Source organism: Perognathus longimembris, chromosome 11 (genome assembly GCF_023159225.1).
Source record: "Perognathus longimembris pacificus isolate PPM17 chromosome 11, ASM2315922v1, whole genome shotgun sequence".
In the NCBI taxonomy this organism is placed as follows: Eukaryota; Metazoa; Chordata; class Mammalia; order Rodentia; family Heteromyidae; genus Perognathus; species Perognathus longimembris.
This window is the reverse complement of record NC_063171.1, coordinates 63,421,942-63,448,601: the sequence shown is the minus strand read 5'-3', so window position 1 is coordinate 63,448,601 and position 26,660 is coordinate 63,421,942. Positions and strand designations below refer to the sequence as shown.

Here is a 26,660-nt window from a genome sequence, read left to right as displayed (position 1 = left end):
GAGGAAAGGCTAAAGGGGTGTAAGCCAAGTGGTCTTAATGTTATTTCCAGTGACCTTAAGAGATTAATTGAACAGGTACCAATTCATGAGACTTTCACACTGCCTTAATAACAGATACCACACAAAACAAAGTGATAGGCACTTAACGTGCTATCTAGCTTAGAAGACAGATAAGAAGAAAGTAGCTATTTGTGAAATACATAATCAAACACAAGTATAAAACTCCCCATGTTATTTAGAAAATGGAGACGCATACTGTAAAGACTTTACCTCCACCAAAACCACCTGACGTGATTTCTTCTTCAAAGACATCAGAGAAACCCTTTCCCGCATTTAGTTTTGCCAGACGACCATCGATAAACTGAAAAGAAAAAGTATTATAAGCATTAATTTTTCATGTTCTGACATATTAACATTTTTCCTTCCATCAAAATAGGCATTGCAGATGTTCTCCTCTTATTTTGCACGCACGTGGCACATCCCCGCGTGGGGTGATCGGTGAAGATTCTCAGGCGGTACAGAGGACAGATGCTTAGCTCAGTGGTTACACGCGAATGCCTGGCAGCAGCAGCGGAGGTAGAACCCGGGCTGGGCGCTCCGTGCACAGACTGCAGAGCACTCTGCCTGAAGTCTTGCTGCCTGCTAGGCCAGCCGGTGTGGGTGTGGGGTGCTGGCTCAGCAGACCTCAGTACTCCGGGTACCTTGCCACCGCGCCTCCCAGGACCAACCCACGCGTGCCAGGCACTGCTACCCGTGAGACTACCACGTCTGTGCAGTGCAAGAAAACTGCTGGTCTAAACTACTATGCTGCCCTAGGGACACCAGGTCAATCCTAGCCATCTAACTAGCAGACAAACGCAACTTTCCTAATTCTTGAATAAGCAAGAATGGGGATGAGCTAATTTCAATGTCATCGAGGCCAAGACATGTACAGGCCTTGACACGGAGTGGTTGGAAGTAAGATTTTCTGGGAAGAGACTGGAGTGAGAAAGAGAAGCCATCCTAAGTATCTGGAACTCCAACCCAGAGGATGCCACCCACCCCTCCCCCACACACACCTTTGTCCCCACCCCTTCTCCACCAGCACACAGGGCCTGCTGGGATCCACAGGCGTCCCAACCCCCCAGGGAAATCCATCACCATTGTGGTCTTTTTTCTGTTGGCATTTCTGCAGTTAGAACTCTGAGCCTTGTGCTTCCTGAGGGGACAGTCTCAACTGTGTTACCTGTTTTTCAAATAGGCTCTTCCTTCCTAGCCGAGTCCATGACAAGAAGATCCTCCTACGTTAGACTCCCGGCAGCTAGAATAACACGCCGCCCGCCCAGCTCTCATTGGGACGAGGTCATTTCAACTTTTTCTGACCAAGCTGGCCATGAAATGACCCAGCAGTGTTGGCCCCTCCAGTAGCTTGTATGACAGACATCAGCTACCAGCACCAGTTGTTTGTTAGTTAGTTTTGTGGTGGTCCTGGGGCTTACAACCAGGGCCCGGGCACTGTCTTTGAGCTTCTTTTTTGCTCAAGGCTAGTGCTCTGCATTTAAGCCACAGTTCTACTTCTGGCTTTTTGGTAAAGACAGAGTCTTGCAGACTTTCCTGACCAAGCTGTACTGACCCTCAGTTCTCAACCTCCTGAGTAGCTAGGATTACAGGCAGGAGCCACTGGTACCCTGCTCTCTTTTTAAGTATTTATGTATTACTGGCCCTTGTTTAGTTTTAATTTTATTGGTCTTTGGCGACTAGAATTTGATATCTCAGTGACGAAGGTGAAGACAGAGGATAACAAAAACGATGCTTTTTCGTTTTGTTTTGTTTTGCAGGATCAAACTGAAGATTTATTCATAGCCATTGTCAAATTAATTACATCTTACTCTACTTTTAAATCCTAGTAATCCACATTTTTTATTCAATTAAGATCAAGTAGCCTGGCTTAACAAGTCTTCCTCATCAGTTTTCTATTCAAATGGTCACTAGAGAAAACTCTCATAGTGTGTGTATAGAGTAGTACAGTCTTCCTCAGGAGCCTACTTAAGGTAAATCAATCATACTAACTCATGCCAGCTCTCAGACTTAATCCTTCTATAGACCAAAATTAAGAAATGACAAACGAATCCATAGATATCGTCTAACCATTTTTATTACATAAAATGCTCTTGACCAAAATATCTATGATCAGTAACCAAAAATGAAGTCTTGGCTGTCTGGAACTTGAGTTGCTCTCACACATCTTAGGATTCTGGGAACAGAGACGCATTTTTACGCCCACAGTAAGCTCAGCAGACGGAAGCTTTCCTATGGCATCAAGGTACACGGCGTTGAGCGGCTCAAAGGCCAGCACCGCTACCGCCCCACTCAATTGGCTTGATGATCCTAAGCAGATTCTCACCCTTGAGACTCTTGTTTTCCCTTCTACAAAATGGGGCTAGGAGTGAATAACTTAGTTCTATAAAAGCTAATTAGAATACTATGAAGATCCCAAAGTGCTGATGCAGAGAGAGGCTAAGTTGTAAACACCCCTTCCCAATCATCTCCACTTTTCTCCTGTCTCCCTCTCTTTCGCGGCTCTCTGGGGGGCAGATCAATGCCCTTGCTCTACGTGTTCCTTCACGGCCTAGACCTGGCAAAAATGCCTGGCAACTGGATGGCAAAGCCACTGGTCAGTGGCTTTTGCTGATGCTTGTGTTTCTGGTGGTGGATATGGAACCCGGGGCTCTGGCTCTGCCACTGGCTACACCCCGGGACTCCTGACAAGCAGCTTGCAGCAAGTAAATACTGCTTGAAGACGGAAGGGGATGGAAAAACGCTGACACACTGTTACCTGGGTTTAAAGATAAATAATTACAATGCACAGAATCAAATAATTCAGTTCTATCTTAAGATCAAAGCCAGCAGCTTAATGTTGGTATTTTGCTGTGAATAACAAATGGGAACTTTGAGATGAGACAGCTGAAATCACGTGGAAGATTGCATTTGAACCCATTTCAGCACAAGCAGTATAAATCAAATTAGAGTGATCTAATTTGATGGGCTATTATCATCTTTTCAAACACAAGGTGAAAGCAAAACGAGAACGAGCCAAGGCACCCTTTTAAAGGACTTAATTTGCACTTAAAGATTATGAGAATAAGACTTTCTAAAAGGTTTTCACTTTTGTGTTTACTGAAAATAATCCATCCATTTTTATTAAATGAGTGAAAAAGTTCAAGTCAGAAAAAGAGATAAATCCCCAAACTATTTAGGGATTGTGCACTTTTGAGCATGAGTAACTACTGACCTAGTCATTTGAGACAGCAGAAATTAGTCATTTAGTAACACACCACAGTCCATAAGTTATCACTGGCAATCCTGTCAGCAACAGCCAGACACCCACCAATGCACGCACAAGTGTTGGCTCTTAGAATAAAAGGATGATTACAACTGCTGATGGCTCATGCCTGTAATTCTAGTTACTCAGAAGGCTGAGATCTGAAGATTACAGTTCAAAGCCAACCTGGAGAACAAAATTCATAAGATTTTTATCTCCCATTAACCACTCAAAAGTCAGAAGTGGAGGTGTGACTCACGCAGGAGAGTGCAAGCCTTGACCACAAAAGCTTGGGAATAGTATCCAGGCCCTGAGTTCAAGTCCCAGAACCAGCACATACTCAAAAAGAGAATGATATGAGCATATACACATAGATTCCACATATACATATACAAATAGTGATACCCAGGAATAAGTTTCTGGCTAGATTGATAGAACACACTTGAATACATGGGTTATTGTCCAGTAGGGATGTATCTTTCCAATAAGGGATAAACTATATGCTCACTTTTTCTGTCAGTCGTGAGGCTTGAACTCAGGGCCTGGGTGCTGTCACTGGGCTTTATTGCTCAGGGCTAGTGCTCTACCACTTTGAGCCACAGCACCACGTACCTATATGCTCACTTTTAATTATTCACCCGTCAGTGCATTTCCACCATTTCACCTAAAACTCTAAAGATGATGATGTTATTACCAATATTCTAAAGTCTTTATGGTCAACACACATTAATGTGATATAATGTTTATATTATACATTTAATTGCAATCATTCTAAGCTAAGACCAAAGTAATAAAAAGAAGGAATAAAGACGAGAGAAGAAACATATGAGAGTCTAGAAAAACCACAGAAAAGATCAATAAAACTCAGAATCACTTTTTAGAAAGATTAGTAGCATTGACAAGTCTTTAGCTAGACTAAGAAAAATGAGAGAAGGCTCCAGTTAATAAAAATTGGACATGGAATAGGCCTTAAAGCTGGTGCCACCAAAATACAGTACATCACATAATCTAGAAGAAATAAAGACCTAGGAATATGCAACCTGAAAAGTATGACTTATGAACTAACATAATATCTGAAAAGGCCAATAATTAAAGGGAATTTAAATAATTTAAAATCTGCCATTAATTTTCCTCACTTCATAACAGTTGAAGAGAAGGAGAAAGGCTCCAAACACATTTATGAGGCCAGCATTAAGCTCAGACCAAAACCAGAAGTGAAGTGTGTATATACATACACACACACACACACACACACACACACACACAGAGTAATTCTAATGAACATAGAAGACAAAAAGTCTATAAAATCTAGCAATCCAAATTCAACAGTATACTAAAAGTACCATCCATCAGGATTAAATAAACTAATCAAAGATAAAAAGATGACTAAATAGACAATAATCAATACATGTGAAACAGTATTAATGGGACAAAAGACACACGTCACACAGAGTAGACAAAATACAACATTTTGGTTTATGATATAAACAGTACAAATTAGGTAAGGAAGAAATGTACCTTGTCCCAAGAAAGGTCATATATGACAAGCCCAGTTAATACCATAGACATTGGCAAATAGTTGAAAGCTTCCTCTAAAATTAAGAAGAATACTTACCCTCAATATTCTACTCAATATGATATAAAGAAAGTAGTCCCCAGAAAAATAAAGAAGTATCCAGATAGAAACAAGAAAGGAATCAAATTTTCTGATCACTGGTAACATTATCTTATATAGGGAACCTTAAAGATTTGATTTTAAAAAACATAGCCAACCAATAAACCAATTTCGTAGCTTAGGGAATACAAAGTGTATATATATATATATACAAAAATCCCATACTATTTTAATATACTAACATACTATCTTTAAAAAGATCAGCAAAATATCCAAGGTCCCAATAAAACTCTAATATAATATGTCAATGTAAGAGAATGTAAGAAAATACGAAGTAGAAGTCAAAAATTAGTCTTTCTATAATGAATGGCGAATGGTAAAATAAAGCAACAAGAAATAAATTAGTGGCAGGTATAAAATTTTTTAAAACTCAGTAAAATAATTCCAACTACAATATCAGTAAAAAATAAAATACTTGGGCTGGGACTGTGGCTGAGTGGTAGAGTGCTTGCCTAGCATGCATGAAGCCCTGGGTTCGATTCCTCAGCACCACATACACAGAAAAAAGCCAAAAGTGATGCTGTGGCTCAAATGGTAGAGTGCTAGCCTTGAGAAAAAAAAATACTTAAGAAGAAGTTTAACCAGAGGTTGAAGATAGATACATCTAAAGTATAAAATACGGATGCACAGATTGAAAAAGAAAAAGAAATAAAAAGATATCTCATGTTCCTGAATCTGAATAACTAATATCTGGAAATTATCCACACAAAATCCTTACCAACCTTTCAGTGACATTTTTTTTCATGGAAATGGACCATCTTAAAATTCATATGGATCCAAAAATGTATGCCCCAAGCCATTGAGCAAGTAGAACGAGGCTGGAGGCCGCACAGTATAAACTCAGCGCTGGTCCTGAGGCAAGGACACGTATGGCGGAATGAGCAGAGAGGACTTCCTTCCCCATAGATTTTATTACACACATTATACTTGAGGAAATTATTTCCTTTGCTGGATCAGTGTAGGGTAAAATGAAGACAAGAGCCTAAAATGGGGATCCAGTCTTTCTAAAGCTGCTAAGAAAGGATGGTGATGTCAGAATTGAGGACTTAAGGACCTATCTCCGGGATTCCTTCCAAATCCATTATCTGAAGAGGAATTCGTCCAAATGGACACCACTATCGGCTGCTGAGCTCCATGTTTATTGCGCAGTATCGTGGAATGTGAGAGCCAAGAGGTATCTCCAGCTTGGTCATCTTTTAGTCTGACTCATGACACAAATGCAGAAACTGAGGCCCAAAGAGATTAAGAAGGCAACTGCCAATGAAAACACAGCTTAGTAGTGCCTAATCCAGAAGGGTTAAAATTAATTTAAATAGTTTAAAGAATTAATATTTTAATAATGATGATGATGCGTGCGTGGCCGGGTAGTAGCAGTGCTTGCTCTGTCAAAGGTCAGCAGATCTGTGGACTTGGGATGGGGAATAGCGATCAGAGACTATCAAGTCTCAGCGTGTCACCCACCAGGAGGGAGTTGATAGGACCTGCTCTCCAGGTGCCTAATGAAATACGATGATTTCAATATTGCAAAAAAATTAAAAATACATCTGATGCATTCTTACTATGGAAAAGTATGCTAGGGGATAGATTTGTTCATTAGCTTGATATAACCATTCCACAATGTGTAATGCATGCATATATACATGTGCACACATACTTATATACAAACCATCCCATCATCCCTCGTAACACCTACTGTCATGGTTTGTCAATTAAAACTTCTAAAAGGAAACAACAAAGCGATGTGATTTTAATAGAGAAAATGGGAAGCCAGGAGCATGCTGTCTTTCTGGGGAGGCTCTTGCTCTGGGTTCCATCTGTCTATGGGAAAGCTCACAGTCCCTCACGCTTGTCTTTTGTTTTCTTTTTACTTTCTAGGGTTTTTATTACATGCGTGTATTTAGTTAACAGCCCGTTTGACCTTCCTTTCATGTGCACCTGACATTGGACCATCACCAGCATCTAGCTTCCTCAGTGACACTTCCCCTCTTATTTCATGTTCAGATTTATAGCAGTGTGTTTATTTCACCACTGGGCTACCACATCTATTTCATAAAAATAACTTCCTATAAAAACTTCCTGAGCGTTGTATAGCTGGATAGATTGTGGGTGGCTTAGGTTTCTTTTTGTTTATTCAATTTGTACATGTTAAACTTCTTAAATTCATGAATGGCACCTCTTGGGTATGGTACTTTTCTGTCAACGGCTGAGCTCTCTGCTCCATTTCCTGTGCATTTCTTGTCCTCCATTTCATGAACCTTGGATCTTCTCCCTCCAGGCTCGCTAAGTCAATAATGGCCTTTGTTTCTTCTCCATCTCCTGTCTGTGAACCATGTTTGGGAATCATTTCTATTTTAGATATATCTTCAGCTCATAGAGTCTCTCTCTATCCATCCAAAGCCAGCCCATCTATTCCCTTCAACTTCGATTATTTTATACTTCCTTAAGAGAAGCTTACTTGAAACTTTCTGAGGACTAGATATGCATTACTTAAAGTTATTGCTCTTGAACCTTTTTAAAAAGCTTTTTCACTTTTGTTCAACATCTTAAACATGGTTATTTTAAGTTCTATTTCTGACAATCCCAGTATTTTACATTGTCCATGACTATTATTCTTCCTCTTTCTTATTTGTTTCCCTGTATGTTAATGACTGTTAATAGGGAAATTCCTTCTTGGACCCTGAGTTTTCTTACAGTTCTCAGGGCACAGGTGGAGAAGACACTATTTCTTGTTTACTTTCGCATTACTCTTCCCAGCTTCATAGTTTGGGGCCCTGACGACAAGACAGGGAGCCTCAGGCCGTGGCTCATCAGTGCAAGGTATTCTGTGCTCCTGTATTTCAAATTATTTTGGTAAACAGATTATTTCTGGTTCTACTCTGCCATATCTTAAGAAAAGTTTACTTTAATTATTTCCTTAAAACCATATGCTGGGCTGAGAATGTGGTGTAGTGGTAGAGTGCTTGCCTAGCATGTATGAAGCCCTGGGTTCAATTCCTCAGCCAGAAGTGGTGCTGTGGCTCAAGTGGCAAAGTGCTAGCCTTGAGCAAAAAGAAGCCAGGGACAGTGCTCAGGCCCTGAAGTCAAGTCCCAGGACTGGCAAAAAAAACAAACACACAAACAAAAAACCACGTATGCTGTTCTCCTGGGTCCACATTCTGCCCATTTGAAAGCAAAAACATCAGTAAGTGAAGGCAGACTCTGACAAGTTTTAGACCTACCGTGGGGATCACGAAATCGGTACCTTGGAGGGTCTTGGAGGGTCCATCTGTGTTGATAACTATTTTTACTATCTGACTTTTTTGAAAATTCATGCATATATTTGTACCTTGTTAATGTAATTTGTCTAAGAATGAAGAGGACACTACAATTCAGAGAACACACAAAGTACCAGGTGCTATGCTGAGTGTATACATGAATTCACATGAACTTTTATTACCACCTTGTGAGCTTAGTGGTAATACTTCTAGTTTTTACTTTAAAAAATAAACTAAAAATATGCTGAATAACATACAGCTATTGAGTAATAAATTCAAGATTTAAACCAACTCTACACGACTTCTAAAGAATAAGTGCTGTTCAAGGTACTATGCAAGCAAAATCTACTCAATTTTATGAAATGGTAAGAATCTAATTACAGAAACAGACTATCAAAGGTGCTACTCACCCATTCAATCCTTCACCTGTCAATCATTTGATTTTTACAACTTATTATTGACAATGGAAGGTAAGAGCTCTTCTGGATATGGAAAAAAGACCAGAGAGATACAAATATTTAATCCAACATGCACAGGACGGAATGACTACCTTGGGACTGCACCATTACACTGTTTTATTAATGTTATCAATGTTGTAGCATTTATAAGGGACCATGTTTTGATCCTATTTATAACCCAGCAAATTAGTTCAATAGCTGCTTTCAAGCCATCAAGGGACAGAGAACTTGAAAAGACATTGTTTCCTCCCGCCGCAACTCATGTTTCTGATCCTAAAAAAAAACCAGGTCCTTGGGGTCTGTATACAGGATGATTCTCTGCCACTTTTTAATGTGAAATGTCACAAATTAAAAGACAATAATATTAGCTCCAAGTATTTCCTAATATCAGATTTACTTAATTAAAAAAAACTTCTAATAAAGGGCATGGTATGTAATTCAGTAGGAGATATCTGCAAGGATCTGGGTACAAGCCCCAGCAGTATAAGGAAATTTCCTCAGAATAAAGAACTAGTATTTATTGACTTAACTTGAAGATTATTTTAAGTTATATGATATTTTCTCTTCATGGTGGCCCAAAGAAATTATCTGAACAGCTACTTGAAAGCATTATATGTTTATACCCTAATTTGGAGTATTGCTTATAACATATTGTAGGTATTAACTAAATGAAGACTTCACAAAGGTAATTTTATGCTTAAAATTATCAGGTAGAATGGGAACGGTATTAATTACAGAATTTAGATTATAAAAACAAAAATTAAGACCGACCAAATGAAGAGACTTGCTATGATCACACAACAGAATGGAAAAAAATGGGTACATGTGAAACTCCTCAATTCTAATGTCCAGCTACTGATTTTTTTACAATGGTAATTATATTTTCTAGGCCAAAATCAGGACACAGCCTATGATTTTCTTCTGAATTTTGAATTCATGAGTATGAAAAGTCACACAAAGTTTTATAAGTTGATAAAATAGTCATTTGACAAATTCTTTGACAAACTGTATTACCCCAAGATTGACCTAGTTTGTCTGTTTACCATATCAATCTAACAGGTTTCTCTTCTGTAGAGATACGTCTTTGCTTGGTGAAACCTGACCTTAGAAAGTTTCCATGAAGAATTTTTAATAAGAAGTTATTACATAATATCCTTGCCTTGCTATATCACAGCTAGCACAATAGAGAACCTCTTTGTTTATGTGTCAAGAGATTCTGGACAAATATTAAAGACCAGAGAGAATTTTCTAAAAATTCTAGAAGAGGTTTTTCCAGGATTTGGATATAGTTTTGGAATAATTTTTTTTTAAATCTACCGATGGCACGCGTCTGTTACAAACAAAAAAAAAATGTAGGCATTCATACTTACCTGCTTAAAAAGTTGAAGGTTAATTGCAGTTTCCAAGAATTGTTTCATCACACTCGAGCGGTGTTTTACAAAGCTGTCCTCGCAGAAAGTGATGGGCTCGCCCTAACAGAGAGAAAGATTTCCAAGGCATCAATAAAAGGCCAGGCAGGGAAAACCCAAGGAGGCACGTGGAGTGTCACTGTGTGTAAGACAAAGAGTCTACAAACAGATCTTAGACATAATAGCTGGATTCCAGGGCGATCCCGGTATGTCCGCACGAAATGGCTCTACAACAGCATTCTAATCAAGCCACCCTCACGCTCCTAAAATTGTGAATGTCTCCGCGTCAGAGTAGGAGTAAGTCCCTTAAAAGTACTTTTGACATTTTTAGACTGAACCGTGGAGTTTCAACATAGGATGCATACTCAGAAAAGCACAATGATTGGATTTGCCCTTTACCTTTTTGTTATCATCGTCTATTTGTTTCCAAATTGAAGAAAAGGTTGTTTTTTTTTACACCTTTTCACCATGACTGCAATACAACTCTGATCAAATTTACTCCAGGGTAAGTCCCAAGGGCATCTGCTTCCATTTAGCTGGTGCGCTAAGTCACACAAGTGTCATTCGGTAGCTCTAACAGGTGTTCCCCCTCCAAATCAACTACAGATCCCTCCTCTCTATTTATTCATGGGTGAGCAGCACAGAACTCCACCCCTCAGCAGGTGATATCTGCCACCTGCGGCCCCTTTCATCGGCCCACTCAACACAGATAAAGACTGTACTTTATGAGCAAAACAAAAACACACTCACCCCGATGACCTCACAATCTTTCCATTGCAATAAAAAGGAAGCAGATAGCCTATTCTCCTAATGGGACTGTGAAGGGGAATTACGACTCAACTATCAGGCAGATGTGATGCTTTGATTACAGGTATCTGTATGCAAAATCCTGACAATAAGCTTGTGGGTGAATAAAACAATGAGACCTTGAAATAAGATAAGGAGACTAGCAATCTGTGAAGTTAGGCTGCTGTTTTATGATGCTCTAGAACTGCACTGTCCACTAAATCAGCCACTAGTGACAAAGAAGTATTATGGTAAACAGACTGAATAAAAGTCCAGTTCCTATGAACTCAGCCATGCCAGGCACACACACACACACACACACACACACACACACACACACACACACACACACAACTAGCAGCTATGGTATGAAGCAGCTCAGATACAGAAAGTAAGTCTTCTTGGATAAAAATGCTACTTAAATGCAGACAAATTACTAAAGAAAACACTGTGATACTCTGTTAAGTGTCGCCCATCCCCTTTCACTAGACGATGAGCCACCAAAACATGTTAACGTACATTATATGCTGACTATTGCCACTCTGAAGAGCATCAGAAATATTGATTTACATTACACAATCCAAAGCCAGGTGCCATTAATTCATATCTGTAATCCTACCTACTCAGGAGGCTGAGATCTGAGGATCCTGGTTCAAAGCCAGCCTGGGCAGGAACAATAGCAAGAGTCCTACCTCCAATAAGCTATTATAAAAGCCAGATGTGGAGTTGTGCTTCAAGTGATAGAGCACCAGCCTTAAGCATAAGAAGCTCAGGGACAGCACCCAGGCCCTGAGTTTAAATCCTAGGACCAGCACACCTACCACAAAAATTACATACCTCAAATATTATAGTAAGTTAGACCATATGTTTTAAACATTCATAAAGCACTGTATTATGGATGCCCTAGAACTTACAATCTAGTAGAAGGAAAAAAAGCAATAGCTAATTCTGTTAAAGAAAAAGGTCTATTGTCTTTCTGTATCCCTAGTCTCAGCGCCATACTGAGTTACAATGGAGCCCAATAAATAAATGTTTAATCCATCAAATAAGCAAGCAAGCAGGCAGACAAGGAAGCAAACAAGGAATCTAACTCTTTTTCAATAGGGCACATAGTTTTTCAAAAATGAATATGTTTCAGCTAATTTCTTTTGGTGCTTGAATTTTTAATAGCAAATGTTAATTATACAGAGAAATTTCATTGTGGTATCTCCATATAGGTATATGATATATTCATTAAATACACTCTATACTTTCCTATCACAACACCTACTCTTTTAAAACATTTTAATGGTCCTCCTTGTACTATGTGTGTGTGTGTGTGTGTGTGTGTGTGTGTGTGTGTGTGTGTGTTGGTCATATTCATCTACCCTCCACCTCTCCTTTTACTGACATTCTCCTCTCCAAAAGCTCCTTCACTTGGCACTTATATCATCCAAAAAATGGATGGTCTACGGGAAGATCCATCTGCATCATGATAATTACTAAATGATTGAGATGAGATACAATTGTAGTTTACATGTAATAGACTTCCCCCAAAACACATAAGGATTATCAGTAAACTAAACGTTATCAACATTGCAGAAAAATACTCAATTCAAATAGAACCCTCTACCTGCAACTGAAAGGTTTAGACTTCCTATCACATATCAATGCATTTTTCTTTCTTTTCTTTTTTTTTTCTTTTTTTTGGCCAGTCCTGGGGCTTGGACTCAGGGCCTGAGCACTGTCCCTGGCTTCTTTTTGCTCAAGGCTAGCACTCTGCCACTTGAGCCACAGCGCCACTTCTAGCCGTTTTCTGTATATGTGGTGCTGGGGAATCAAACCCAGGGCCTCATGTATAAGAGGCGAGCACTCTTGCCACTAGGCCATATCCCCAGCCCCTCTTTTCTTTTCTTTCTTTTTTTTTTTTTTTTGGTGGAGGTAGTAGAGGGCAAAGTGATAGAAAATTCCAAGGCAAGAAGGGCAAAGATACTGAAGTCAACTTAGTCTTTCTCAAGAGGTGAGCATATGTAACAGGAAGACTCCATCCACATTCATCTTTGAGCCAATGCTATCCACATTTCACAAGGAGGAAAGCAAAAGCTCTGGTTTACTGTCCATTTCTGATGACATAAAGCACGCTACATCTTTGAGCTAACTTTTCATATACTGACTGTTGGTTTATTAAGAATCTCTAACAACAGAATCCAGATACACATTACACTTTTATTCTAGGGAAATGACAAACGGTTTTTGTTAGCGGGGCTCTGAAGTTTTATGTATGTGTACATTTGTACATGGAAAGGTCCAGTGTTGGTATTCTTGGGGCCTGGATTCACTGTCATTCTTGGGGCACGCAGCATGAAGCAGACTACCCATGGCTCCGTAAACGAGCACTTTCAAATCCAAGTTGACCTGAACGACTGGAGAAAAAGAGCTCTGCCTATGGATCTTAACTGGGGTAGAGATTTCTTTTTTTAAGTTCATATGATTAACTACATTGCATATCATTTCAGCGGGGGGAGGGGGGATCAACAAGACTGTCACCTGACCTTCAGCAGGGCTTCTCAAAGTTTAATCCAGGAGCAGAGACAGGACTTGCTCCATTAAAACTAATTTTGGCATTGTGTGTACCATCCTTTGCCCTTTTTACAACAATTGTCTCCAGAGACCCAGTGGGATCCACCAGAGGATACGTAATTTTCCCTACTTCCACTGAACAAATGCACAATCGTCACAATCTAGTTATCTTCTATGCACCAGATAATAACAAAAATAAAATATAATAGAAGACAATCCCATGCTCTTAGTAGACTGTTTGTTCAGAAATAGTTATTTGTAGCTGGGCAAAGTGATGCACATCTGTTATCTAGTTTGAGGTAAGAAACTTCATAATAAGAAAATATTTAAAACATAGATTAGATATTATAGTATAGGGAGGAGGTGTGACTTAGTGAGAACAAAGACTGAAAAAAAAAGTAGGGTACCAGAAAAAGTGGTACTTCACAAAAATGTGAAATGTAATCCAAAATCATTATAGACTCAGTATTATACTCAGGAAGCTCCTTAATGCACCTGGACTTCATACGTACTGTCACCAATATATAAGGAATATAAACAAATGAAGCAAAAATGTCTGCATCCTGAGAGCTTTAAAAGTTAAAGTCACTGAAAGGCTGTCAGGTTTCTCTTGGGAATATTCAAATTGGCACAGGCTCACCCAGGAAATAACAATAAGTGATTTTCAGGATACACGCACGGTTCTTTCAAGAATCCCAATGCTATTTTTATGGAAGGTATAGCAAGTTTATGCTCAGAGTTTATTAACCGTGAAAAAAACTAAACTTTCTTCTCCTGCAGACACTTCAGCACAAAGTCCATGATAAAAAAGCCTTATATGCAAATTATGAACTAGAATTATTAACAGCAAAACACCCCCTTTGTACACATTATACTCATTTATTCCAACGTTCATAGGTCTGTCCTGAAGAAAACCACAGCTACTTCCTCTTTTCCCATTTTCCTGAGTCAGTAACCTGAGACAGTGTAACAGAAATGGCTTTTCTAAATCAGACGTAGACTCTTCTAACATTTTAGTTACATTTGAACACTCAGAAAATACGAATAGATGATAAATTACTTGTGTACGCATTGTTTTAAAACGACACTTCCTTCCCTACAACCCAAGGAAATAAGAAAAATAATTACCATCACAGTGACAACCATCACCAGCCATCGAACAACAGACACTTCACTGTCACTAGCCTAGTTTCACAGGCCCCATGGCTGGAGAACGTCCGCATTCTAATTGCTGCAGCAATTAAGTGAAATTTTATCCCAGTTAATTAAAAGACTAGAACATAGAGCGCCATGAAAATGACTCTCTCCCTCAGAAAGCCGGCATCACACGAGATGTTTGACGGCGGAGGCCCCCTCCACGGACCAGCCCGGGGACAATGACACGGAGACCCAGAGTTCGAGCGATGACCAAGCTGAGCGGCGAGTCACGGATGACACACCTGCACTCGGATGGTTAAACCTTGCACCGTTACAGATTTCCTCAGTGGAACCACGGGAGCCTGAGCTTGGTTGCTAAGGACCACTTTCCTTCCCCGACGGTGGTTTACGAAGGAATAGAGTCCGAAAAGTGTTTACAAGACAACTCTTCCGACTTAGCGAGCCAAGGCCCAGATCACATACCAACCGCCATTCTCCAAGTCATTTCTTTTTAATTAGCTAAGCTCAAGGCATCTTAGGAAAGGTTGAGAAGAGGGCAGAGCAGGCTAGCACTGAAGAAGATGAAGGACTGCGGGCCCCGCTTTTACAGCACTTACCCAGGCTTTCCTTCCCCATCCTTTAAGAAGTCAGATATTCAGAAATTTGACGTTTACTTATAATCACTAGTGATCCAAATAACAGACACATGTCTAACTAAAGATCCCTCACTAATATTCAATGTAGTCATTTAAAAGGACCATATGTATAACAATGTTTTCCTTTTTGGATATGAAACATAGTGTTATTACGTGAATATACTAAAGGGATTGCTTGTTTGTATCGTAGTTACTGCTTCTAAATTTTGTTTAGGTTTGTTTTGTTCTGTGTGTGCCAGTCCTGGGGCTTGAACTCAGGGCCGCATGCCTTCTCTTAGCTTTCTTCACTTAAAGCTGTGGCCCTCTACCACTTGAGCCACACTTCCGCTTCTGCCTCTTTTTGTTGTTGCTGTTGGTTGTGAAGCTTGAACTCCGGGCCTGAGGGCCGTCCCTGAGCTCTTCAGCTCAAGGCTAGTCTCTACCACTCTGAGCCACAGCGCTACTTCCATACTTTGGGTTTTCTGGTGGTTTATAAGGAAATAGGAGTCTCGCAGACTTTCCTGCCCAGGCTGGCTTTGAACTGCGGTCCTCAGACCTCAGCCTCCTGAGGAGCTAGGATTACAGGCGTGAGCCACCCAGTGCCTGGCTAAAACTCTGTTTGTAATTAAAGCTGATGGATATAGTTTGGACTTGGACACTCTCACAAGGGCCCTTGTGTTAAAGGCTGGGAGCCAGGGGGAAGAGACTGGTGGGTGGCTGAGCCTTGGGCGGTGGGGCCATGGGAGGTCCCGGGAGGCAGGTCTGGCGAGGGGATGGAAGCACTGGTTCCTCACATTTTGGGCCCCATGTGGCAAGCTGGTTGCTCTGCCATGCGCTCCCCACACATTTCTGGCCGTAGGCCCCAAACAAGGGAGCCAAACAGCAATGACCTGGGACCCCCAAAACTGTGAGCCCAAATAAACCTTGTCTCTTTGATAAGTCAACTATCTTGCCTTTCTAAGTACTTTCAAATACTGTTTCCTAGGCTAGTGCTTTTGCTATGGTGGTGGAGGGCGGATGAACACTTTAACACATAAAGCATTTTATGAGAGCGAGAGACAGAGCGCCCCATGTTTAAACGGATCACACAATTTCACACACTGCATAGGGTGTGTGGGTGTCGGTGTTTCACACGGGCTGGAGCTGCTTACTCAGCTAGCGGAACTCTAGTGCTTGAGGCAGGCCTCCCAGTCCTGCTTTTTTTTTTTTTTTTTAACTAGTTATTTTGAAGATTGAATAGAGCCTCTCCAGAACGGCCCCAGATCTCAGTCTCCTGAGTAGCCAGGATTCTAGGTGTGAGCCACAACACCTGATTTTTTAATTTTGTTTTAGGTTCAGTTGAATCATTTGAGCGGGGCTGGTGGCTCAGGCCTGTCATCCTAACTACTCAGGAGGCTGAGAGCTGAGGATCGCGGTTCAAAGCCAGCCCGGGCAGGAAAGTCCATGAGACCCTTCTCTCCAATGAACCACCAGAAAAACAGAAGTGGCGCTGTGACTCAAGTGGTAGAGCACTAGCCTTGAGCTGAAGAGCTCAGGGACAGCGCCCAGGCCCAGAGTTCAAGCCCCATGACTGCCAAAAATAATACTACTAATTTGAGAAGGAATATGTACTGTACAGATAGCTAATTTCTAGTGTTCAGAAGAATTGGATCTTTGAGACTAAGAATAATTTCTGTCCTACATTAGATATGTGTGTGATAGAACTTGCTCATAGCTGTGAATTCTAAAGTGCTTTCAGAACGTCCATACATTTCCAACAGATCAGCTTGTGCCGGGGTCTGGACGAGTCCCGGGCCATGGCACTTCAGGAAATGGCGGGATCTTTAAAGCACAGAGCTCACTGCGAGGTCTTCCGGTCACTGGGTGCCCTCTCTGAGGAGGAGGCAACACCCCTACGCCCTCTTCCTCTTGTTCTGGGCCCTGGCTGTGAGGGGAGCAGCCTCACTCTGGTTTGTGGTCCTTTGTGAGGTGCTGCCACTACACAACCCCAAAACCAACCAGGCCAGCTGCTCACAGACAGAACCCTCCCGAGGTGAGGCGGGAGACAACATGAACCTTTCTTCATTGTAAGCTGACTTCCTTGGGCCCTGTGTGCCACTAATGGGAAGCTGGTGAGGACAACCTGTGAACGGAACATGTGTATTTCTCTAGAGATGCCGCTGACGCACCTGGGCACTTAAGGATCTCTTCTGACAACTCAGTTACCCTCCGAAACCACAAGCACCACTGAGGGGGCGCTACTAATTCCGAGTGCAGTTTAGAAAGTCTAACAGATTCATGTTTGCTTTGTACTTCATAGTTTACAATAAGGTTTACATACCAACTTGCTTTCAAATAAGATTAATAAAAATTTAGACTAAGGGGTTACAAGAAGTTCAGCAATAAAATTCTATTCAAATAGCAACATCGACATTTCTCTTGCTACCAATTCAGTGTTTTTATCCTTTGAAACTTAGTCATCTATTCACGGGAGAATAGTAATGTTTTATATATATATATGTGTGTATATATATGTGTGTATATATATGTATATTTTTTATAAAACCAGCCTAACAGAGTTTAATCAGTAATGCAGAGAGAAACAAATAGATTTGCCTGATGCATTCTTGGACCACCTTAAAACTTGGCTATCATTTCATAAAACAACCAGTTTCAGAGTATTTAAAATAAATGGCAAAATGAGCTAAGGTATGCTAAATGATTATGCCGATTTTGGAAAAGTGTTATGAATTAGGTAGACAATATATTTCCAAATATTGCAAAATTAAGTTCTAACTTTTTTTTAACTTTCACTTGGTACCTGTCATAGCTAATCTCATTAATAATTATGCAGTTGTCTGACGGATTGCTTAATGATCTTAACAGAATCAGGTAAATGCTTTAAGATGCTTGAACACAATTCATTAATTAGGAAGTAAATGTTCCATTTTTAGAATTGCAATAGGATGATGTGCAAAAGAATGTGAGAACTATCAACTAAAGGTTACCAAAATGACTGAAAAACAAAATCAGGAAATGGAAGGGTACCAGTGGCTCACGCATGCAATCCTAGCTACTCAGAAAGCTGCGGTCTGAGGATTGCAGTTCAAAGCCAGGCCGGGCAGGAAAGTCTGTGAGACACTTATTTCTCCAAGTAACTAGCAAAAAGTCAAAAGATGGGCTGTGGCTCAGTTTTGGTGGAACACTAGCCAGGAGTGGCAAAAGCTAAGGGCAGTAGTGCCCAGGCCCTGAGTCTTGAGTTCAAGTCCAAGTACCAGCAACAACAACAACAGCAAAAATCCAGAAACAAATACAATTTTAAAAGAAAGACATGGGAGAGCAGGGCATATGTTTTTAAGCACATCCTATTGGATTTTAAAAGACAGTCCTGATCCTTTCTCAAGGTGGGCACTGTCACGATGAGATTTCCTCTTGCTACCTCCCGCCCAACAGCCATTTGCAAAGCGCATTCAAACGATGAGGAAGAGAATGCTTACAGGTTTGTATCTCAGCGCATCTCTGTAGGACCCAAACAAAGCCGCCTGGGCTCGGAGGAAGGCCCTGGCCACGCCATCCCCCGTGGCTGTGGACTGCTTCTTCAGTTTATTTTTCAAGGCCGAGACCTGCATGTCAGAGAGGAACAGTTAAATTAACACCTCAGAAATTGGTACCGCGAGGTACGAACCCAATCAGCAGGCAAACCACAGAGCCTGCAGGTCAGCCACAAAAAACACCTCCTCCCGCCCACTCGCTTATCTTTGCAAGTGTGCAGGCACCTGCTGCTCTGTTAATTGAAAGGCAAGCAGGAGAGATGGCAACAGGGCTGATGCAAATTGGTTTATGCTCTTTTTTTTTTTCCCTTTCCCAAGGCCTCTTGACATAAATAAGCTTTAATTACTTTACAGAAAACTGCTGACGAGCCACTTTTCCACACCTTTTTAGGAGTACACGTGTGTCTGCTGGTTTGGAGATGAACTTGGTTGGGTACCGCGCTCCTTTCTGCTAGGTGAGGTCATTTGTTACGAGTCTTCCGGGTTTTGGTCACCATTGTATTGTACTGCAGGAGGCCCCATTTGCATAGATGATTTCCCAGGCATTTACTGAATTGTGTTTTTCATTAGGAAGAACAGTGAGGTGATGAAGTTACTGAGACCATGCCATGGGCCAAGAATTACATTCTGAAAATGTTATACACTGTGTCGTGCAATCTTTGAAACAGTATCTTAAGAAAAAAATGTGTGTTCTCGTTTTGAATAAAAGCTAGGAGCATAACACAGGCATGTCTGCCTGGACTGTGTAGCTACCAAGAGGCAGAGCAGTGTGGCGGAGCTGAGAGGAACTCTGCAGCCCCACTTGCTAGATTGGTGTCCAGTGCCATCACCTTGCAAACCCATCATCAGAACAAAATATTTTGTTTTTAAATGGAAGAAACAATTTACGCACGCATTTACATAATCATAAGAGACAGTCACATATGTAATGATGCATCATAACTAGTCCATCATTGTCTTTTCTTGGCGGGGGGGGGGGGGGTGGAGGATGGGGGGTGGGCGGGGGGCGGGGGAGCGCTAAGGCAGAGCCTGGGTCCTTTTAGGCTCTACCTGAGCTTTTAAACTCTACCACTTGAGCCACAGCTTCACTTCTGGCTTTTTCTGGTAGTTAATTGGAGATGAGAGTCTCATGAACTTTCCTGCCAAAGGTGATTTTGAACCCCAATGCTCAGATCTCAGCCTCCTGAGTAGCTAAGATTACAGGTGTGAGCCACTGGTGTCTAGTCCATATTTTAAGTTGAAGTGCTATGTCTTTTGGAGAACTGTGTTTTCTACAAACAGCCTTTAATCTTTATCTTCTACTTTTCCTTCTTCTTATGCCAATACTAGGTCTTGAACTCAGGGCTATCCCTTAGCTTTGTCACTCAAGGCTGGCACTCTACCACTTGAGCCCCAAGTCCACTGCTGCTTTTTGTCTCACAGACTTTGCCCATCAGACTGGCTTTACACCACGATCCTCAGAACTGAGCTGCCTGAGTAGAAAGGCACCAGCCACTGATGCTTGCTTCACAAACAGCCTTTTCTTAGATTTAAATTTTAAGTGAGCCCAGACTCCTGGTGAAAGCACAGCTTTTTTAAATTTTTATTTTTAAGGGAAAGCAGACAGTATATAGAGTCATGCATTCAACGCATTCCAACAATTCCCATCTCACAAGACAGAAAACCAGACTCTTCACAGTCCCTGGCATTCCTATACACGCCTTATCAAAACAGAGACCTGAAGCTGGGTAGCCATTCTGCTTCCTTAAGGAAAAAAAAAAAAAAGGGTAAAAACTAATGAGACAAATTCTAATTGCGTGGCTCCCTTCACAGAGCGTGCTCTTATCTGTATGAAACTACCACATAATAAAATAATGCCATTTGTCCTTTCCACAGATAGGCAAAAGGGAATATTTTTATTTCTTCCTGCAAGCGGTCCTGACTGCTCTTGTAGATGATGATTGTAATTGAAGTGTCAACCTAATTAACAACTAAAGTTTGAATAATGCTAATGAGAAATGAACACAGCATCAGAGGAAGGAGCAGCTCTACAGGTGATAAACCTTCACAGTGGTGACATTTCCCAGTGTAAAGTCACAGGCACTGTGATCTGATCAAAGAGACAGACCCCCATTGGGTCCAATTAGAAGTAGAGTTTTTGAAAAAAAATTATTGAGTTATGATATTCATAATCTATGCAGAAAAACTTTCCAGTATAGGTCTCCTCCCCATTGCTGTGATCTTTGCAATTGCTATCCACGCTCCATAGGTTCGGATGAAAGTTTAGAGTCTAACTCATTTAGCCCACAAAGTGCATAAACTGGAATTTGCTTAAGAGGGGCTTTTGTTATTAAAAAAAGTCTAACCTCCATAAATGAATGCTTTTAGGAAATCCGTGTTTCAAACCATACAGTTGAAGGATGCAAATAATAAACCGTCTGATCTAAAATCCCTTATTTGGCTTAAAATAATAACTTTTTTCCTAAAGTTCCAAATGCCTTTAAACAAAGACCAATGGAGACCTATATGTGTATATGTATATATATATATTATATATACATATGTGTTAATATACACATGTTTCCATATATTTACATATATTATATGCACACATTTATACATAACATACCTAGGTATTGGTCCTTCATTACTGATCCATTCCAAAGGATTATAATCTAAGAAATATGGTCCCAATATTTTAAATTTTATAAAAGGAAATCCTTGAGGGCTTTATAAAATGCCCAGATCATTGTAAAGCCACATTGTTTTCATCTTTGAGCAAGGACTCCTCGGATTACACGGGCAATTGGGTCTTCTACCACTCAAGGGCACGACACTTCCAGTGACATTCCGCTCCTCCGCCTCCACCCCACCAAGCCCTGGACTGCACAGAGGAAATAAGGTATTTCAGTTTGGTTTTCTGTTTTGCTTTGTTTTGACTTTTGTCTACATTAGCCCAGCTTTTACAAACTAAAAGTTTTACATATTTTAAAAAAAAGGTTTTCCTTGGTCTATTCTAGAAGGTTCTGACTGTCAGTAGGTCTGAGGTCACCCATTTCCCAGAGACAGAAGGACAGAAGTAACTGTCTCTGTATGTGAAAATGAAGGCACACAGATAGTCTGGGTGAATGAAATTGCTTCTGTAAGTCAGCTTTCGACCTAAGGATATTAATCCGATATGGTGTCAGCCCATGCTGTTTTCCGGAGTAAATTCTCACCGATTCCCAGGGCCCTTTCCAGTGTTAATTAGCTTTTAGCAGTTTTTATCTGTAAAATCACTTTTTTTTTTCAGGATCGGGTCTGAGAAACAGCATTTCCTGCTTTCATTCAAACTTCTACAGTTTGTTAGGGAATAAGTGTGCATCTTCCCATGAAATGCTGAAGGACTTCAATCACACACAATTCTGGATCCATGCAAGCAATTAGTTCCTTAGTTCTATGGCTTTACTATGCATCCTACTGTATTGAAACAGTGCCATCATCTTCTCTTTTTATTTGTAAGAAAAGTAAACTGGCCTACACTTCTAATGGCTACACATTACTTCAGAACTGGTCAGCCTTACCGTTTTTAGATACTTTTTTGTCTATAAATAATTGTTTGTCTAACTGGGTACATACTGGGCCAAACATGTTAAAACAGTGAAAAGAAATTGAAGAAATAAACATTGCATCCTCGCTCCTAATAAATGTTTAAATTCCTTTCGTGCAATGAGACCAGTGCCTCTATGCAGCCCTTGACCTGAGGAATTAGAACCGGGATTTTAACATGCTGGGAGTTTACTGCAGCTTGAATAATATTACCACTAATCTTCTACTTTTACCCTCTTTGCACTGAAGCTATGATGAATAAAAGCAGGGCATTACATAAGTAAACAGAGAAAACAGGGATAAATTAAAGAGCGCAAGCCATGTGCACACAGTCTGAGTAATGAGGCAATTATGCCACCGCGAAGACTCAGGAAACAAGAGCGCAAAAGTGGGTTGTTTATCAAAGGTGCAACACATTCTCCTCTTTCTTGACTTCTAGAAACATCTTTATGCTGAAAACAAACAACGGCTATGCCTAGAATTCAAATTATATTTTCAGGACCCCCAAACGGAAACATTATGTTGAAAGAGAAAAGGTCTGGGTGTTCACAAATAATATTTAGATGACCTGCACAACCTGAGCACTAACACTTAGGTGTTAAAAAGTAATAAAATAGGGAGGCCAGGTTTGGCTGGCCTCCTATTGGCCACATAGTGAATGGTAGTGTCTGGCACCTTGTCTTCATACTGGGGGAAGGTGAAGACCCCGCCCCCTAGTGATGGGCGTGCCTGAATTACTGGAGGCAGGGGTGGGTACATGGCTGTAGGTTATTAAACCCGTCAGTCCCGTGCCTGGGACTGGACTGGAAGTTTCCTGCGACCCTGCCCCCTGACCAGAGCCTATTTAGGCCTGGATGAGTTCAGGCACCATTATTCCACGCCACACAACTCTGTTCCTGTCCTGTCTCTGGTCTCCTGGCTCGTCTCTGATCACCAAGCCCTCCCAGGTCAGCTCTCCATTGGAGCTGAATTGGTTTGTTGGTATTGTTTTTGTTCTTTCTTTCCTCTCTGGCCTGTCTCCTAACTGTTAAGTGTATTTGTGGGCTGCAGGCCTTGGTAACAACTGGCTGCCTGCAGACTGCTAACACTCTAATTAAGGACTCCAAGATTCGATCCTTCAAAGAGTGGCTTCTCTGATCTATCACCTTACAACACTTTTTATGAGGCTATTCTGGAGAAACTGCATCATGTAGCATGGGAATTTATCCCTTCTCGTATTCAACTTTCTCCAAGAGACAAAATGAACAACTACCTGCTACTATAACACATTTTCTACCAAGACTCTATTTGAGGCTTACTTAAAACAGTGACCTCTAATGAAGAGGCTACGACACAGTCGCTGACAGAGAACCCCACTCAAGTGCTCCCTTTGATTCTTCCTGTGCCTAAATGATCACACCCTAACCAACACGGTGCCATCTACCACCGTGTCCTTTTCAGGGGGATTTCTAAAACGAAGACATAATTGTTCTCATCTCTACCCACTCTCACATTGGATCTGAAACCTCCGCAGCTGCCGCCATGGTTGGCGGTGTTCTCCCGAGGTCTGAGGGGGTGGGAGTCTGAGGAGGCTGGGTCACTGTGGCTTGAAGGGGTTGTGGGAACCTGGCCCTTCCTCCGCTCTCCTCTCTCCAGCTTCCGTGACTCCACCACCTGTCTATACCCGCCACAGGCCCAGAAGCAATGGAGTCACCCAACTTGGGCTTCAAGGTCTGAAAGTGCAAACAAAGATTCAATTTTCTTCCTCACCACCAGCTGTTTGCCTCTGGTGTTCTGTCACAATAACAGAAACCTGCCACTCCGCCTCCAGCTCAGTGCCATGCATGCCCAGCTGACCTCAGAGGAACACGCTCAGTGCTGCCCTTCGTCAGCCCTCAATGCACACCTCCCCGGGCTGCCAGCTCTCTCGTGCACGCTTCAGGTCTGTCTGCTCTTCTCTAAATTCTTAACCTCACCAGGCTCAAGTAATGATGGATTTCAGTCATTGCTTGACCATTGCTTCACAGTTTGTTGTTGTTGGTGGTGGTGGTACTGGAGTTGGAACTTGCTCCAATGATCTCTGCCACTTGAGTCACACCTCCAGTCTAAGTTTTTGCTACTTGTTTTGAAAGTGGAGTCTCTCAGGCTTTTCTTCTCAGGTGGACCTGAACCATGATTTCCCACCCCACCCCCGCCCCGATTTCAGCTTCCTGAGGAGCCAGGATTCCAGAGCCCCCAGTGCCCCGACTGCTTCCCTTCTTCAGAAACCTACTAATCGTCAGGACCCAAGAGGCCCTTTCTACTCGCAGTGATTACATTACTGCTGTGCTGACCATGTCTTCATTGAATTTTCAGAAACGTACCAAAATGGCTCTTCCATGAAGCACAGGTCCAAGGGGACCACTCCTGCCTACCTCTGCCCTGGCGTTCGTACAAGGCTAGTGTTTCACACCCTAGCGAGGGCCTGCTTTTCACTCTTGAAACAGCCGGCCTCATTCCCATAACAGCATCCCCTGTGCGTTCTTTTATTCCACCTGCTTTGTTTTTATTTCTTTCTCCCCTTTTCCTTCTCCTTCCTCCTCCTTGCACTTCTCACCCCGGGTCGCCCTTATTGGAAGACTTTCCTGACACTCCGAGCTTCGCTGTGCCGCACAAAGCTGGCCTGAGCGTGTGGACTGGTGAGAATGAAATCTCAGGGAGCAGAGATGGTGATAGTCCGTCTGCACCTGTCCCGGGCCCCAACATCCTGACAGGTGCATCTTTAACCCCACCCTGCATCGCCCTCGTTCTGCAGGGCAACCCAGACAAGGACCAGCCAGCAACCATGGAGCTGGAGACAAATGTTATGTGGTGAGGGTGGCCATCGCCACCTCAACAACTTTCCTCTTAATTATTATCTAATAAACAGAGAAATGGATATTTGAGGGTGGGCGTTTGGGTCTACTTGTTATAGCAGCTAAGCCTGTGCCCTTGTTTGAGGGAACTACGGGAGCCCCAGGGTGTCACACGGTAAGTCTCTCTTCTCTGCCTACAGCACAGACCAGCCTTCTTATCTCACCCTCCCTTCAAACTGCACTTCCCCCCTCACCCACAGCCATGGCTCCTGGCTCCTTTCCTGGAAACACCTGCCACAACCGGTGATTCTAGGCAAATGCTTGTTAACCTAGGTGCCAGGAAATGGAGGCCTACGTTTTCTTACCCTTCACTAATACTCCCAACTCTTAGCTCATGATGGGCACACAGTAGGTGCTGAATAAATTTACTTCTTGAGTAAATGACTGACTGAATGAATGAATGAATGACCAAATTAATCCTGTGTCCCAGGAATGGCTTGACATCTACTCCTCTAGTCTGTGATGGACACCAAGAACAGAATTCATCTAGAAGTTCATCAAGATCCATGTGTGTGATCACACACACACACACACACTCTCTCTCTCTCTCACACACACACACAAATCCTTGAAAAAGTCAAGAGTTAAAGGTCTAGAATAAGTTGGAAATCATTTTGTAAGCTAAAAATCAAGACTTGCCTTTAAAAAAGAGTGGAGCAGTAAGAAAGAGAGAAGCATGCAATTAAGATAACACAGGAATGGAAACAAGAAGGGTGGGTAATTTTGTGTGAAATGAAAAACCAGGAGAAGCCAAGGACTTTGTGAGCACTTAAAAATCACTGAAAGTAGCAAATAAGAAATCAACTTTAGAAATGGCAAGCTCGCGGAGACATCAAGGAGCGGAATTACTCAAGCCTGGGTTGGCGCAGTGGGAGTTTCTCTGATCCGCTGAGGGAAAATAACAGATCTCTGAAATGTGTGGAAGCACACTAAATGGTTTGGCTTTTGTTTTGGTTTAAATTCTATATTTGAAGTACCCAGAAAACAGCAGGGAAATAGTGACATCTATAGTTTACCTACAAATCAAAACACACCTTTGCAAATAACCACGTAAAAGAATGGCGAGGTCACACAGACTCTTATTAGTGTGAAGAAGACAGCTTCACAACACTGGACTACATTTCTAGGAACAAGCAGGAAAGGGATGCCGTATTCATAGCCCAGAAAAAGCTTACTTTACATATGCTCCCAGGTTTTTCCCCTGCATTATTATGAAAATACCCTTACAAAATATTCTAAAACGTTACTATAGAACGGGAACTTTGAAAGCAAGCAAACTTCCATCACAGGAGATAAAAGCAGTGTAATGGTATTTCCCGTCAGCCAGTGTTTACTGGGTGCCTACTATTTACAAAGCCCTGCAGTAGGGCTTGCCAGGCCTGGCTTTAGGCAGCCAGACCTGCATCTTGACACCTGCGGGGGGGGGGGGGGGGGGGGGGAGGGGGAAAGGGGGGGCTGGCTGCATTTCCCCTGGGG

At 41.7% G+C, this 26,660-nt stretch overlaps 1 protein-coding gene across 5 annotated transcripts in view; it reads right to left on the bottom strand.

Moving 5' to 3' along the window:
- The window catches only part of Dennd1b (DENN domain containing 1B), a 168,983-nt gene that overhangs the window by 32,662 nt on the left and 109,661 nt on the right, over positions 1 to 26,660 (bottom strand). For 4 of the 5 annotated variants that reach the window (XM_048357390.1, XM_048357391.1, XM_048357394.1 and 1 more), the window contains 3 exons: positions 18,691 to 18,816; positions 10,059 to 10,160; positions 271 to 361 (listed from right to left, as the gene is read on the bottom strand). In XM_048357390.1, the coding sequence (XP_048213347.1) occupies positions 271 to 361; positions 10,059 to 10,160; positions 18,691 to 18,816 (319 nt within the window). The remainder of the gene's footprint in view (positions 1 to 270; positions 362 to 10,058; positions 10,161 to 18,690; positions 18,817 to 26,660) is intronic. The other variant, XM_048357395.1, reaches the window with a different exon arrangement.